The 18,003-nt window shown below is 36.1% G+C and overlaps 1 protein-coding gene across 2 annotated transcripts in view; it reads right to left on the minus strand.

Annotated features, from left to right (window-relative positions):
• Positions 1 to 18,003, minus strand: part of AFG1L (AFG1 like ATPase) — a 78,372-nt gene that overhangs the window by 52,746 nt on the left and 7,623 nt on the right. For both annotated transcript variants that reach the window (XM_080389036.1, XM_080389035.1), the window contains exons 2-4: positions 11,236 to 11,459; positions 1,876 to 1,927; positions 1,121 to 1,222 (exon numbers count right to left, since the gene is read on the minus strand). In XM_080389036.1, the coding sequence (XP_080245162.1) occupies positions 1,121 to 1,222; positions 1,876 to 1,927; positions 11,236 to 11,459 (378 nt within the window). The remainder of the gene's footprint in view (positions 1 to 1,120; positions 1,223 to 1,875; positions 1,928 to 11,235; positions 11,460 to 18,003) is intronic.

Genomic DNA, 18,003 nt, shown 5'->3' on the forward strand with positions numbered 1-18,003 from the left:
AGTTTATCCAGCTCCAATTGATGACCTTAGTTTCAGTTTCACTTTGTAATTTGGCATTTTCTGTCTCAATCTTCTGAGTATGAAAAACCCCTATGGTGTTTACAAATCTATTGCACATCTCTAAACACTGCATTCTCTGAAGGTTTATTTAGAATGCATTCAGTTAAAAGAACTCAGACATGGCAACACAGTTCTATTTTAATACGTTAAAATGATGATACTGGCACAAAGTAGTATTACTACATCCATACTTTACTGTCTTATGGATTGTATTCCATATGCCTATAAACAAACCTTTGGAAAACAAAGATCCTGCAGTAAGAAGCTACCTTTGATAAGATTAAGCACAAATGACAAGAAATGGAAACAGAAAACCTCAACAGTGACCCAATGATGATAGGAAAGTGGGCACTAAAAGTGGCAAAGTTGTTTACACCAATGAAAGCTTCCCCAGAAAAATGCAGCTGTCACAATACTTGTAAATTACAGCATTATTTAACCATTTCAAAGTAGTTTAAGGCCAAAGAATTTAGAAACAGAACAAAATTTTTAAATATATAAAACGGTACCTCTGTCAAAGCAAAGTGCCTTATTCACCCTGTCAGAATGTTTTCTGAAACTTAGGATGAACTTCCTTCTATTATTTTTTCCTCTAAATTACTGATAGCATTACTAAGTTTGCAAACCAGAACAGTTCTCATTCTCCTTGGCGTTTACACCTGATCTAGTTATCACTTACTCAAAATGCAGGCTGCATTTAACCTTTACCATTTCAATTTTAGCAATTGCCACCTTCAGACTTGCATGAAAGCTAATTGGTAACTGGAAAACGTTTAGTTAAGGATTTAATCCTAAACATACACCCAAGTTTTCTATACAAGCAGGTATACAGAATCTCTGAGAAGAGATACTTGAGAAATAATATACAATTAATATCTACCCTGTATCTACGCTGGTATGACAGACAATGCTAAAATCCTTTAACTTCTCTCCTTTTTTTTTTTTTTACTTTTCTCCTTGAATATTTAAATATAGTTACACTAACATAAGAATGAGACAGACTTTTTTTACAGATACTATATTTCATAAAGTTCTTGTAAATACCTGTGTCTGCACTTACTCTGGTGTACATCTAGCATGAAACCATGAAAATGGACTCTCTTTTTCCTTTCTACTTCCAAGTGAGAATAGAAGATGTCCATCACCATTGTCTTTCCTGTGCCTTCAAATAAAAAACAAACAAAAAAAACCCAGCCAAGAGGTAATTAATTTAAGAATAGTATGTACAGATTACAATAATGACTGTTCATTAGCTTTGAACTAATGAAACTATACTCTTCCACAGAACAAATACAAGACTAGACTAGTTGTGAAGAATAGTTATATTTTCTGTTCAAAATCTTGGAGCAACTGCACTTTATTTTTCTGGTTTTAAATTTTGATCCATACAGAGATGGCTCAAAGGTTGCACAAAGAGCTCCACATGTATCCACAGAACATCCTTGATATTTCCTTTTGACAAGTGAGTATGTTTTCATGCTGCATTGTTGCAATTAGAATATATAAATAAATTCTCTCTGTAGCCCCCTCAATTACTTCCCAAATTTGTATTCTTAGATATTAGTGAGTGGGTAACATGGGGGAGTGGGGGGGTGGGGGGTGTGAAGTACACATGGTAATGTATTCCAATTCAACAGCTTTCAGAATTCAGAGGGTAATTGTATTAAGTAACATCATAACCAGGAAGAAAACTAATCCTGGAAAATTCATTACAGCAATAATGCTACATAAGCATAAAGCTTTTAGCCACTTCAGAATTTGAATAAACATGCATTTAGAGAAAATTTCATTTGAACTGATGCAACTGAAACTTACCAACATCTCCATAGACATAAAGACCCTTTGGGGGTTTATTTTTTGCAAAGAGCTGCAAATCAAGAGAAAAAGAATAAATACAAATATAGGGTGAAATAAGAGCAAGCACATTGTTGTGGTAAAGTAAAAAACTGACTACACTTAACCACCAAAGTAGCACTAGCTAGCAAACTGTAACCTTGATTAAATCATTAGCTAAGAATTGCTAAGCAATCTTAATACTGTACTTGTGCAAATTCTATAAAAGAGGCCAAACATCTAGCACCATAGAGTCGTCTATGTTGGAAAAGACCTTTAAGATCACTGAGTCTAATCATTAGATAACAGCTATCAGACGGCAACTGTGTCACTGTAGGTAGCTAGCACACATGCAGGGTTTGGGTTTTGGGGTATTTTTTAGATCACTGTGAAGAGAGCCCCATCCCCAGTCCTACAACACATGCCTTTTTACCAGAAAACATACAAAATGATTCAACACTTCCTAATCCATCATCATCAAAACAAATCCTTGTCCTCATTAAACCATTTGAACAAACATTCCTAGAAAAAGGATATAAAATTAAGCACTATTGTAGTGTTCATAGATACATGTACTACATACCTATTAAAGCAGCTTTGCTTAAGATATAAACCATTGGGATTTAGAAAAATCAGTATTGCAAAGCCAGTAAGCACTGTAGGACCCTGTTCTCTCCACTCTGGATCTAAAACGCAGAATCACCTCTGGTTTAAACATGATTAAAATCAATGGGGTCACAGTAAAAGTATGTATCTATATACTCATGAATGTGTGGGTATATACACATAAAATAGGTTATCTTCAAAGTATGCCTTCCATTAATAATTTTCTTAAGTGAGTTATGTTTATCTTGAATTAATACTGCTTAAGAATTTTTAATCTCTCAATATTATTCAGGACATATATGTTATGAGACCTGATGGTTTATTCTATTTTATTCAAATAATGTATTTTTATGGAAAAACTTGCAACAACATCAAGACTTTCAATTCAAAACAGTCCTCCTCCTTCCAGTATTGTGCATAGGCACTTCCAAGTATAATCCTAAAAACAGTTTCTAAAAAACTAGAAATCTTAACAAAATTCTCATCAAATCCATGAAACTGAACTGACATCCACAAAAACACCGCAGAAAATTTCATTATTTTAAAGTGCTCCACTTTCAGAGTTCTATGAGCTGAGCCAAAACAGGAAAATTAAAATTGCAAGCCTGTGGTCTCATTTGGAGCTGGGTAATTGCTAAACAACTTGAATCTAAAGCACTTTTCAAAATACAGCGCCATGTTAAAGAAATAGGGGAGTCAGTAGCATAACACTAATTAAATATGAAAGAAAATATATGACCAAAAGGTAGAAAGATAATGTCTCAGGTCTATAGTACCAGTTTATTCAGAAAATATGCAAGCATAGCTCTTATGTAAGACCCACTTATAGATTTAATTTAGAGCTGTATTAATAGGATAATAAAAAAATTTGTATCATCAGTCTGTGGCTGACCAGGGTTTCAGATGTTCTGAAACCATTCCATTAATAGACAAGGCTGCAACTATTTGCTAGTGCTTTGAAAGCACTGCAAGACAGTTTAATTGACGAATATTTTTCAGTGTGTACTTTTTAAGAGCTTGCATTCATTAAAACTACTGATGCTTAAAGTCACACAGTGAAGTAAGGAGAAATGGAAAAAAACCTAAATGACAAAGATATTCGTAAGAATTTATTTTTAATTTGAGATCAACAAGTCATTTTAACAAGATAAAAGACTATCACATAAAATTTGTTACACAAAAAGGCTGTATTAATGCAGCAGTTTCACAAGGAATGACAGAAAGCTAGAAAAACAAATCAATGTTTAGAGTACTACTTTACCTGTCTTTGTAAAGGTTATACAACCAGAAGAAGTAGTAATGCCTATATTTTTATACCATATTTTTAATTGTAAAGTGTTTATTAATTACATTTAACCATTTTGAAGTTCGTAATTTTAGGTATATTTTGTTCTCACTTCAGTACTTATAATTTCTAGAAAACATATATACAGGAAAAGGGTTTTTTGGCTAAAAGAAACAAACATAATGGCTTGGGCTCCATAAAAGTCTAAATCAACTTCCTACTGATTTAAAAAATGGATATTTTTTTTTTTGTGAAGACAGCAATTTTTGATTAGTAATATCTAATTGCTAAAAAAAAATATGGATGGATACTGTGGCAGATCTAAACATATTTGCTGAAGCTGATCACTTCTAGAAACAAATCCAATGCCACAAAAACTCTTTATCCTCTTTGAGCAATTGAAGAAATCTGCAGGAAATATTTTACATATGCTTCTGCCAGAAATTACACTATAGACACCTTCAGGATACTCACCTCCTCAATCCTGTCAGGTACTGTATAACACTAAGAATTTATTTTTATATTTTAGGGTTGTTGGTTTTTTTAATATATTTTAAAAGGTAAACTTAATCAGTAGACTTTTAATACTGAAACTCAGACATCCTACCAGTCTCAAACTATTCTGCATGACCATTAAAAAAAAAAACTAAAAAAATCCATTTAATTATCCTGCATCTACTGAAGCCTGGAAGTTGTACAAGAAAAAGAGCAATTTCCACTAAGATTTCTGCTAATTTGCTATGAACACTATTGGTTCAACTTGGAGCACAGCAAGCACTCAAGACAGTCAGTGGTACGCGGGGGCAAAGAATGCAGAAGACTGATTTTGGTTCTATTGAAACACAGACTCCAAAAGAAGAAGAAAGGGGGAGATCTAATGGAGAAGATCCTGCAGTTACCCTAAAATAAGTGTAGTCTTGTTTATTTCAGGGAGGGAAGAGAAAACAGTAGGAGATGTAAGAAGACAATCTAAATGAATGAGTTTCTCCTTGCTCCTCACTTCCACACTATCCTGAGGTATATTTTAGGGCCTCAATACAATAACGTTCAATTGGTTGACAATAAATTTGCTTTTGCAACAATGGTCAGATTTAAGGATATTAAAGCTAATATTTAAAATGTACAAAGCCAAAGATATTAAGGGATGCATAAAATCTGAGTTTGAAGGGGAGAACTTTGAAATCCTTACATGTATGTTCTGAATGCTCACCACATCCTTTTAAATTAGGGCATCACCACAAACATGTCAAAACCCTTGAGTCCTCCAAGTTTCTTAAGACCCATAACATTTACTGCAGTAACTTAAGAAAGCAAAAAGTGCTTCACCAAGTTTCATTATCATCAGGACATGCTACAGCAGGAGCCCTTCTTCCTTTTACAGATCTGTTGACTTACAGACTTTTCTCTGAAAATCACTCATATGCTAAAATATTTACAATTTCACAAGACAACACACACATTAGTGTTCCCAAAATTACAGAATTCTATCCTCTACTATCAAAATATTTTACACATTTCTGTTTCAAAACTGCACGCCTTGTTTTCATTCTATCGCATCAGATTTTTCTGTTTTGTTTTTGAGTCAACCAATATCCTACTTCATCTAAGGAATTACATTGGTCAAAACATCTCCTTCATTCTGACAACTCCCTATTCTTTCTTAAATATCTTACAAAATCTTCCCACCTTCTACCATGCTCCCTATCTCAAACACCAGAATCAAGTAACTCATTTCCTGGGAATATTTACACTCTGAATTGAAAAACCTAACTGAAAATGCACGTCAATACTTAGATGGTTAATTAAAATATGCAACATTAAAGAGAGAAGTCTCCAAACAGCAGGTTTTATTTTAGTTTTAAACACTAACAAAACTGCCTCTTTCTCCCACACTTTCAAGCCTCCTTTTTGGTTGCTGTTGTAGCTGAAGACATTTTCAAGGTCTTGAATTGTGTTTACTATTGTTCATACCTCTTTTCAAACATGATCTCACTTATAATTGAGCTTATTTCAAGTCATTAGTACAGCAACTCAACAACTCTTAACATGTCCCAATTGGTATTATTTTGAAAAGCTAGAGATCTGAAATGTCTATGCAAACTCTTACAGCCTTGAACTTCAATTCAGAGGATCTCAAAATACCTCAACATACAAGGCCATGCTCTCACCAAGTTGAAGATCAAAGTCATTGTTCAAATTTGAGTAATAATTTCGAAAAACAGAAGCCTACTTCGTTTGCAGCAAGACTAATTGGTTTTTCCCCTCAAATTCATTCTACACTGGTGCTCCAAAACCCCTACATCATAAAAAACCCCACAGTTTTATTACCATAATAAATGATAATGGCTGGTGTTGTGTCCCCCAGCCCAGACTCATTTCAGAAAGTTCTGGCCTGTGAGATAATGCAAATCTCTTGAATAAACACTGAAATGTTTCTGTTGTATCTAATATAAATATTTATCCTCTAATCCTACTTTTACCATATTTTTAGTTAATAAAACTATTTAGATAAAAAGTGACAAATTAAAAACAAAGCTAAAAACAAAGCAGACCATTCTTGTAAAGGTTCAAAGTTGCAAGAAGTTTCTACTTCTGGAATAACTGTTACTTAGGAAGAGGCTTCTGCAATTCTATCACAGAAGAAATCAGGCAATAAAACAAGGAATACCAAACTACAGAAGCAGCCAACGAAAAGAAGGTTCTCTCTCTCTCTCTTACACCTTTTCTTCACTGCAACCTCTCCACCACATTTTCTTCAGTGACAAAGCCAGGAAAAATAAGCACGCTTGAAATGCTGAACACCACTATTTTTTATTTCTAAAAGGCTGCCAGTAGAGTATTTTCATCACAGGAGATTTCATACTAAAAGTAGGTTAGTAGAGTTGCTAGAAACCTCCTGAAAAAGCAAAAAGTCAATCTACAAACTATGTGTAATTGATAAAGTATTTGTCTTATTTCCAAAAAGTCCTTAAGTAATTTAAAATACACCAATTTATTTCACTTCTGTTAAAATCCATTATGTACAAAAAGCAAAATCCAATGCCAATCGTTTTATCATAAGAACAACCAAACATCTATAGCATAAGGTTAATCTTTCACTTCCTAGCATACTCAAAGTTACAAAATACCAGGCCTTCACGGGAAAAGAGTACCAACGAGCTACTCACAAATACAGGATTTACTTGTGCCCTATCACTGGTACTTCCTGGAGATACCTTCTACTAGTTATGTAAACTAATTCCACTCATAAGCCTACACAAATCCTATTCAACTCAGGCCAAGTCCAGAAAGCAGTACTCACCACCTCTTCTTGGCACGAAAAGCCTTAGTTCTACTCTTCAAAACTGAACCAAGTATGCAACAGCATGCCTACCCTGAAAGTCTATCAGAAAAATATATATTTTGCTCACCTAGTAAACTCCTTGACAGATGTAGACATAGGACACGTGTATAATGGCACTGTCTACAGCCGGCTACTGTCTACAGTGTTTTATGGCTAAGATTTTACCAACTACCTACTTACAGCTGTGGCACTTATTCTGGGGAAAGCCTTCATTAAGGATGTTGATCACAACTTTGCTGAATCAACATCTGGCCTGCACTAGAATTTAAACCATGATTTATTTGGCTTCATTTTATCTCAAAAGAAGCTCTGTCTGAACTGGCAAATAACTTCCTCAAAGATAGCAGAACTGAAACAAAATTGTTGCAACTTCTTTTCCATCATGAATCATGATTTGATTTAGTTATACAAGCTAGCAGATTTACACAAAACTCATTGCTCTCCTCCTTTTTTGGGGTTCTGATGTATGGCACAACACTGTAGTGCTTAATCTGGTTATCAGCCTTCTTAAGATTTCCAGAGAGACATCAAGCTATAGATGAAAAACCTCAAACTGCAACATTTATCCCAATAGCAAGTAGTTCTACAGCTGCTTCTCACCGACTGTGGCATTAGTTCCCAGGTTTTCAGCAAGCCGCACAGCAATTTTTAAAAGCTGTTTAAAATTAAAAGCATAGAATTAAAGCAATGTTAAATGAAAGAGAGGAGTGTTTTAAAGAACTAGTGAAAACCACATTCTGAACTGAAAAAATGGCATTTGACTTCTTCCTTTTAAGAAAGTGTCAGTCAGTTTGGCTTTACTGCGATTAGCTCTGTTATACAGGGACAAAGTAGCATCACAATTTCCTAGAGACTAAGATTAGCATTTGTTCTCTGCAATAGAGACTTTCTTCCCTATTCATGCTTCCCAATCAAAGAAACACTAAATAACAAATCCACATAATGCTTGATCTACAAAGCCATTACAAGGCACCTGCTCTAACAACTATAATGATTCAGGGCATGCCAGTTAACACAAGTCAGCTCTCAAAACTATTCTCAAAGGCAGCACTTTTAGAACAGAATATCCAAATGTCCAAAACAGTTTACCATAAAAGATCAAGATTCTCTAGCCTACTGATTCTCAGGTTTGACAGTATGGCAAACACCTTCATCATAACATTTTTTCTAAACAATGATAAAAGTCTGGCAGTGTGGTCAAAACATAATGCAGAAGCAACCCTGATAATTGCGTGCCTTCTGAGCGACTTCCTCTTTTACAGCCCAGGTACAGTGTCTAAAGCCAATTTTGAAATAGACAAAAGATTATGAGCCCAACACCAAAGCTTAAAAAGGAGCCCAGACAGATGAAAAAAACCCACCTTTTCACATCAAGTATCCTCAAGATACAAAACTATGGCCTGCTAAGATTGCACTCACAAAAGTAGTCTGGCAAGCTGAATCCAGTTTGATCTCCTTACACTTATGCAAAAACAGTTCTCATTCAGGCACACTGCCGTATTGCTTTGGATACCAAAAATAAACAATAACCATTTCTGAAAGAGGAAATTTCTGGGTTTTATTAGGTATTTGCCCAAACTGAATCAGGAGGCTGGTTTAGACTCAAGAGTTAGCCTACAAAGGCACCAAGACAACATGAATCCACAGGCACACACCCACAAACAATGTAAGTAAGTGTTTTAAAATACCATAAACATACAGTTTTCAGACTACAGCTATCATTTTTACACTGGTTTTATGTTTTTAATAAATTTAATTAAAGAAATCCCAAAAGTAAAAGGGTAAGTAATGTGATGAGCTGACCCACCAGCCAGAGCAGGCAAAAACATACCCCAAACCATTGTTTGGCTCCAATTCCCACACCAGAGTTAGAATCATTGAACAATTTAGGCTGGCAGGGACTTCAGGGGATCTTGGAGCCAACCCCCCTGTCTAAAGCTGGGTCATAGAACATCTCAAGTTGGAAGGGAGCTATAAGGATGACCAGGTCAACTGCTTTGAGAAAAGAACTTTGAAAGACACACTCATTGCCATCTATCAGCAGTCCTGCCTTAGCAGGTTGCTTCCTGTATTTCACCTCTTCCATGTTTTTTTCCTTCCAGAGTGCCTGACTTCCGCTCCATGGAATTGTTTTCCATTCAGGTTTCTTCCCACTGTATCTCAATAAAAAAAAGAGCTCCTTCCTAGACATTTAGTCTTCTTCCTTTCATCAGGAGGCAGGAAGACATGGATTTCCAGTCAAGCATATGATTAGCAAATACACGATCTCCAGCTACATATACGAGTTTAAAGCATTCAAGAGATGTTGGAGGCAGTCTGATAGGCAAGTTTGCATCCCAATGCTCTGCAACCTGCTATACTTGCCTATTTGAAACAGGCACATTTACAGGTATAACACAGGCCATTTACAAGTATGATACTCATTCTCATACCAATGTTCTCTACCTTTTTCATGCCTTCAAGTTAATATACATTGCAGAATCCTTAGAATGGTAACTTGCCATTTAGTGACTCAAGGGCAGAAGACAGCATGTCATTTAGAGGCACTTGAGCCCTGTAGTCTTTGGCTCCCCTGACCTCATGCTACATCATTTAGGCTCACCATGCAAACAAAATACAGTAGTTGTGTCAGGTAATAGGAGAATTTGGGGTTGTAATGGGAAGTATATGGTTAGGTAACAGGTTCAATAGACTTATGTATTTAGATGAGGTGTGTTGCATAATGGATGCTGAGAAAGGCTGACATGGAGACTTATTAGCAAGGTCTGCAACTGACAGCATACACTGACTGTAAATGTCAAAGTTACTTCTGTCGAAAAATAACAAAAGTAGTACAAGAGAAAGAGAGAAAGAAGGAAAACACTCAGTGGCTGGCTGGGAAGAGCAATGACAGCTTTCAGACATCCTTCTCTTAGGGGTAGGGAGGTGTCTCTCCAGTGCAGGCAGAGAAAGTGAAGATGATGAAGGCAATGAATATTTTGCCATGCTTTTTCCCCACCACTATACTTTTCTCATCAGACTCAGCCAAACACCCTATTCTTGCTGCTTCCCTTCACCACGTTTGTGACTATTTGTGCTGACTGAAATATGCTAATCCGGTGCAAATACAGCATATTCACTGGTTGTTCAGCTTCTGCGCATATCTATGATTGCCTAATATTTACCAAATAATTAATGTCTTATCACCTTTGCTGGGCACTATGTTTGGTTTTCTGGGATACAAACTCAAATCTACAAAACAAGAAGCAAGGAAAGTTGAGGGAGAACTCTCACACCAGTTCTAATTGCTTCCCATGAGAACTTGCCGTAACAACACTATCAAATATTTGCAGGTGCAAGGCCACAAGAGCAACAGTCTAAGAATAACAGCATGAGAACAAGACATGGAAAATACTGCCATAGAGGCTCCGGAAAACACTAGATCAACAGCTTCAGGGAAAATTTACAGAGATGCAACAGCAGGCTATTAACATTACTCATGCTAAGGCACTGTGCAATAGGGATATGTCTGAATTTTTGCTAATCCTTTGAAAAGGTGCTGTGATGACCCCAAAACCACAACTGGGGTGCAGATGACACCTCTGCCTTCTTTCCTTACCTCACCTGGAGACTAACACCACTGGAAAGAATGCACTTTTTAAAAAAAGTTATGTCCGATCCATATTTTAATGTTTTGCAAAGCTAAATTATTTAGACTCGGCTGGCTAATTTCACTCATTCTTGGAAGATCTGTCAGAACACAAAACAGAGTGCAGTATGTGTAACCCAAACACACATCATACCAGTGCTTGAGAATTAAAACCTGGTCTAGACTCCTCTCTCCTATAGCCAAATGACATTTTTGGAAAGTCAGACAGTGGACAAAACCAAAATCATATCAGATATTCTTATAGAATTATTTCAATAATATTTAATTTGGTTACTTCTGGAGTGCCACTGGAATTTTACAAACCAAAAAAATAAAGAACAGAGATCCAAAGACAAATGATCTATCTGTAAAGACCCAGCTGCAAAAATAAGTCTCATGTTAATGACAGAAATGTATGTATTTTAAGCACATTCTTATGAGCAAATATAAATGAAAAAAAAATATTATTATAAATCTCACCTTTGAGATAATATTTTTTGAACTGATGCTGTAGCCTTTAAGGCTCTCGTGCAACTTCTGCAGGTGCTGCACAACTCTTCTTTGCTGGTCATCATTCCTCAACTCTTCTTGCTTAATCAGAAAGTCATAATGTTCTAACGGTCCACTGCAGACCAATAAGGCTCTGGCATTAGCATCTGTAGGAGTACCGGAGACTGTCTTCTCATCTGCCTGAGCTGCATATGCTGTAAAATGAAAGGTGGGCAATTAACAGAGAAATTTTGAAAAGTATGCTCTTATATTCACAAACAACACATTCTTAACAGTTTATGCAAAGACATATATAATTATTTACCTATACAACCACTATAGTATGTTACCCCTTCATTTTTCATTAAATCAACTTCTAACTTCAGTGGTAAACACCTCTAGCAATAATAAAAATAAATGTTAAAACATACTAACAAGCACACACACTAAAAAGCCCACCTGAAGAGCTGGTAAGATTGGGACGAGCTATTGCAAGGGAATTTTTGACCCTTCTTCTTCCCCCCCCCCCCAAATTGAGGCAAAATCATTTAAAAATTCCAAAGTGCATTTCTCTGAATAGATAAATACTTTAGAGAGAGGTGGGCTAAACTAGACAGAAAGTATTTAAAAGCTACCGAACAGAAGACCAAAACAGGAGTTCTGTAAGCGAGTTGAAAGAGTCAAAGATCACCCTAAGCAAGGCAATAGCTGTGAAGCCCTGCAATGCTGCAGCCTCCTCTGCTGGCTTTATCTTCTGCCTAGAAGAGACAGGGCCATGCCCAAGCAGCAATTCTGATTTAAAAAAAAAGTCAGACTTGGTAGACATAAAATGAGATATAACTAGGAAAGGAAAGAACATACAAGATTACAAAGAAGGCTTGCTAGATCAGTAAGATAAGAAACCTAACAACGGAATACACTGAAAAGCTGCTTCTTACCTTCTTTGCTTCCACTGTCATTTAAAAGGTTAAATATAATCACAAGTAAAACAAGTTGTAGCAGTGATAAAAGAAATAGATCTGAGTAGGAAAAACACGTATCAAACTACAGTTAGATATTTTTAACACTGCAAGATCTAAAGAAATTCATCCCTAAATGCTTTAGGTAGGTTTCCTAAACAACACAATGGTCTCTAACAGCTTTCTTTGAGGCCTTCCTGAAGGTAGATGAGGTTCCAAAACACCAGTAAAATGAAACAATTTTTGTTTTGAAGGAATGAAAGGCACACAATTTCAAAACACTAAAAAAAATATTTTTTTAAATTTAAGATAACAAAAAAAAGGCAACATCAGCTCCTCAGAAACAGCACGAGATTGACCAGTTTTCCTCTCTGATCAGGTAACATGCTTTAGTGGGTAGAGGAAAAACATCTTAACTGCAGTAACACTTTTGTCATTGGGTCACATAGCACCCTCATATACAAAGTAGGAAAGTAATTCACAAATGAAATTACATCTGAGCAGGTACAAAACCAGCTAGAAAAATTATATGTAATGAATAATTACTACAGTCAAACTAGGTGTGTATTTGCAGTAGAGTTTGAGGGAGGGAAAGCTCAGAATCTCAGCTTGGTGCAATCCAGAATTTCCATTCATTACCTGTATATGACAAAATAAAGTACACAGACTGGGAGCACAGATAATGACAAGTCAGGAGAGGAGCACAAACACCACCCTGGAAGGCAAAGCAATTCTGACAAACTGGGCATAACTCAACAGGGACAAGGTCTGGTGCATAGAGGAAATAACTGAGCTGAAGAAACGGGCAATGACCAGCTAAAGAGCAGCTCTGCTAAAAAGGATCCAGGGGCTAAACTGGCTTACAAACTGACAGTGAGCCACATCATAACCCTATTAGAGGAAAAAATAAAATAATAATTTAAAAAAAAGAACTCCAATGTATATATATGAGGGGCAATATAAGCACACATGAAAAAACCCTGCCCTATTCAATATTGGTATAGTCTGCCCTGGAACACACTTTTCAGTGTTCAAGTCGTATGTCATGAGAGCTATAAACTAAGTGGCAGAGTAGAAGATTATTTAAAGGGCTATTTTTTAAACCATGGGACACAACCCACAGATAAGTTGTAAGAGGCACAAGAAGAGTTTTAGATTGTTATAAGAAACATAAAATGAATATAGTTATAAAAGAGAAAGATAAAACTGAACAATTAGATCAAATTACATTTATTGCAAGTAACACCTTAGTTTCTCCAAAGCAAGACCATCACTATTTACACCTGCAGCCAGTAATTACACCAAATTCTCCTGCCCTGAAGGAATTGAGTTACTGCTTTGAGTTAAAAGTAATTAGCTCATCCCTAGCTAAAGAGATCACATAAAGAGAGTTGAGCTCAAAGTCTGTTACTGAAAAAAAAATAATAGTAACACCTTTAAAGAAGACTAAAGAAAAGCATGTAGCTCTCTCCAGATACATGTGGGGTACTGAGAAAAGAAAATAAACTGTATTTATACAGTTTCCTTAATAACTGTAATTAAGACAGTGAAATCGATTAATAGTCTGGAAGTTGTAAAACGTTAATTGTCAGGGAGCAAATTTTAAAAATAAGTTTGAAAAAAATTTGTCAGGAACAGGGCAGCAATACCTGAGCCACCTCCAAATGGAAGAGGAAAACGCATAGACGATCTCACGAAGTTTTTTTCATCTTGTTTTTGACCACTCCACTCCCATATAAAGTGAACCTCAGTCCTGTGATTTGTACCTCTAAACTATCTGTGCTTTTGCAACACATAGAGCTTGACGGCTCCAAGAGCTCCAATGTGAGGGCCAGCCAGTCCCCATTATAGCACTGTATCTATAAAGCCACCAGTTCCTACTGCTTACCACAAGAATGGAAGAAAAAAAAAAAAAAACACAGCCGATTTAGGAATAAGAAAGGGTTTGTGGCTCATGACCTTCCTGGCCATTGACAAAGCACACCAAAGCACAGTAGGACTGCTCAGAAACATGTTTTTTGTCTCAGATTACATGTACTTACAGCTAACCATCCCAGGAATGGAAGAAAATACCATCATTAACAGATGACAGAGATGGGGAGTATGCACAAGTGATGACAGAGGGTGTCATGGGGCAAATTATTCACTGTTCTCCTAAAATAATATTGAACATTGGGATTTAAATATGCTGGGGGTACTCTATAATATGCTAACTGGATACAACCCATAACTGGTGACAAACTCAAACCTGTAGCTGCAAAACAAAGGCATGCATTCTTCAAGAGTGTAAGGGTTTTAGAGGTGAGTCAAAAGAAGAAAAACTATCCTAAGAGACAGAAAAAAAAAAAAAAAGTAGGGTTTCCATTCTAACCTGCATTTTGTGGGACAGATTGCAAAATCATTCACACAACTATGCTTCTATAGTAATCTGCTTCTGAACTGATCAAGAAAAGGAAACTTTAGAAATTTTAATACATAGCAGAGGAATACCAGGCAATTATGTTCCATAATTTTACATCAAGGGAACTACTGTTAGAACAGGAATCGCCTATGATTCCACGCATTAACTGTAGTCCTACTGCTTTCTTCTCCATATTGACAAAAATGGGGTTTCATTTACCTCTGTTTTGTTATCTAATCTTTTTATTACATAAGCTGATACTCGATTTTTATGAGCTCCTTTCTAAAATCTTTGAAAGTCATACACAGCAAAAGCATCTTCCATCTCCATGTAGTATTCAACGTACAACCATAGAAAAGCACAGTGTCAATTATTTACCTGGTTTTACATAAAACAGTGTAAAACTACAGACATGCATTTATTCATAACCTATCTTTCCCACCTCCAAGGTGCAAGATAGTGTTGCATGTTACCACATTTAGTCTGACATTCCCTGCTTCTTTTAAGAGTTGCCACAAGGTTGCAACTTTTTATTAAATTACTGTTCCTAAAACACACATATTTAAGTGTAATCTCACTTTATTTCAAACCGTAAAATTAGTTGCTTCCATTTGCCTTTCTGTTTGCCTATCCAAGGGCCACAGATCAAGATGCAGTAAAGGCCTATTGTGATACACTGAAGTCCTGCCTTGGAGAAATCTGACTGGAAAAAGTCACCAAAGCCAAAAAAAACCTTATTAATGTGTAAATGCCTAATGAAAATGCCAATCTGAAATTAAAAACATTTCCTTTAAAGTGAGGAACTTAAGGCACCTTCAGTAAACTGGCATTAATTTACCACTGCAAAGATAAGTGCCTACACAAAAATAAAAAGTGTTCTTAGCTCCAGGGGCCTTCTGCTCTGGGAGAGAGCAGCAAACTGAAATGCTAATCTGTGTGTTGCTGAGTTTTCCTACTGCCACTTAGAAGTCATGTATGAGATTACACAGGGAAAAGGCATGTGAGTTTCAATGACACTGCTTATGAAAGCAACAGTCACAGCTGAGGCAGGCACTAGAGTTATTTATGTAATAAGACAATCTGAAATGGAAGCTAGGTTGTGGCATATCAAAAATTGATCTTGACAGCAGCCAGGAGGTTGAGAGCACAGAATGATAAACAACACAAACACTATTCACCCTGGTCATCCTTATTTTTTTCCTAGAAGTTGGATTTTACTATGCAAGTAAAAAAAAAATTTACTATATCTAAAATCTGTCATAATTCCCATTATAAAAATCCCAGCACATCCTTGTTTCCCCCATATTTCAGGGCCTAGGAAAAGAACCGGGGCTTCCCTGACATAAATTTCATCTTTGTTATCTTTCCATGACTGCAGAAACTGACATCTTTGAATTTATTAATCTGTGAATTTTCAAGTCATGCAAAAAGATTTAATGGGAATTTAATGTGAATTTAAGATGATTATTCACTTCTGGGAAAAACAAAGTATTGCACTTCCACAGATTAATTCAAATTTGGTCTGCAAGATCTCTAACTGCCCTCAAACTAAACATCTTTCACATACATGATTAGAATTGTAAACCTTTAATGGGATGCAAAAGAAAAACCATGAGAGAGAGAGATAATATCCAGCTAAAGAAGCAAAGATTCAACAAATGGAACTGAACTTTTATTGCAAAAGGTAAGTAAGTCATACTTCAGATCACAACATTCATCTCACTCGAGGGTCACTTACAGTACACATGAAAATCTGTATTATTAATTCTGGAAACAAAGTTAAAACAGGCACTTCAGAGGACTGATTATTGGGGGGAATCACCTTTAACCCTTGTGCTGTATGTATGGTTCAAACCACTCCCTCATGGGAATGATCATAAATAGTTTCATACATGGAGATTAAGGTTGGAAGACAACACTGACCTTTCTAAATATAACAGAAGTTAAATTTATCTAATTACCTCTGAACTACGCTCAAGAATTGTGTTTGATTACGGCATATCTTGAAGAAAATATATTCTGAAGACCTAAGAGATGACAAATTAACCATTTCTTGTGACACTTTGCTGTAATGGTTAGTTACTGTTTACCTTAAAGATAAAACATTACCATAAAACAACTAATAGTTGTTCGAGAACTGCATCTAACCAAACTCATGGAGGTTACAACTATACCAAAGTTAACAACCCCAAAATCACCCAAGTGCCACCTTTCCTGACAGTCACAATCAAGAAGCTGGAACAGCTTCTGCTAAACCAGTGTTAAGGCAATGTTTAGGAATCACATCTGTTTTCATTACTGCTCTGCACAGAGAATTCTGTCTTGAGAACTTATCACAAACACTGCAGCTTTCCACAATCACTGAGGGGAGGAAAAAAAAAAAAGGTAATACAAAGCAATGTTTAAAAACTGTCCTGTTTTCAGCAATTCAAGCTGAAGTTCAGAATATCAGCTTGGGTCACAATGATGCCAAACTGCTTCAAACCCCAAAACCATTAATGTAAAGCTGCTATTATGATACACAGCTGCCATGAAAGAAGAGGACTTTGAAGTTGGTAAGCACTTTTATCAACAGGCAGATGGTAGTATCAGAGACCTTGTGAAACTTGTAATTAGGTTGATAACAGAACCGCTGCAAAATCTTTCCTTCTTAGAGGATAACCCCAGTGAGGGGGGAAGGACAATGGTAGTCTTGTAGCTCCAAAGGTTATTTTCCTGCAAGAGAATGGGAATGAAGATAGCAAAAGACCAGAAGAAAAAAAATTTTGCATCCTAGTATCTGTAGATAATAATAATGTTCTCCTGTCTCATCTTTTATTAAATACATATGCCAGTTTTGCAGAATCAGTCTCAAAAAGGTGAACTGCCAACCAAACACATGCATTTAAGTTAAGCACATGCATAAACCTCCAGAAGAACAAAGACTTGGCAAGTAAGCTTCTCAGGAAAGAGATCATCCGTTGGTTATAAAGCAGAAAATACATTTATAGTCCTACAATAACATCAAGCAATTGTTCCTTTCAAAATATTTTACAATGCTTAATGAGAAGAATGGGAAAGGAGGCCATCTGAAAAAATTATTTACTTTCCAATGCTTAAAAAAATGTTTAGAAAAGCGAAGTCTAACCAACCATACTGGGGGAGGGGGGATGGGAAGAGGCTAAGTTATCTGCACAAATCGAAAACATTACGCCAGTATCATACCAACCAAATGGAAAAAAACCCACCACCCAAAAAAGACAACAAAAACAACCAGAAAAAACCCAAAACCAAAAAATGAGCAATTCAAGAACAAGAACTTGGACTGTCCTCCCATCTTTGTCTCATTTTATGACCTTAGATGAATCACTAAACCCTTATTTAACCTTCTTGCAGTCTATTCATTTAAGCAGTATACAA

This window comes from Falco punctatus, assembly GCF_963210335.1.
Source record: "Falco punctatus genome assembly, chromosome: 5".
NCBI lineage: Eukaryota > Metazoa > Chordata > Aves > Falconiformes > Falconidae > Falco > Falco punctatus.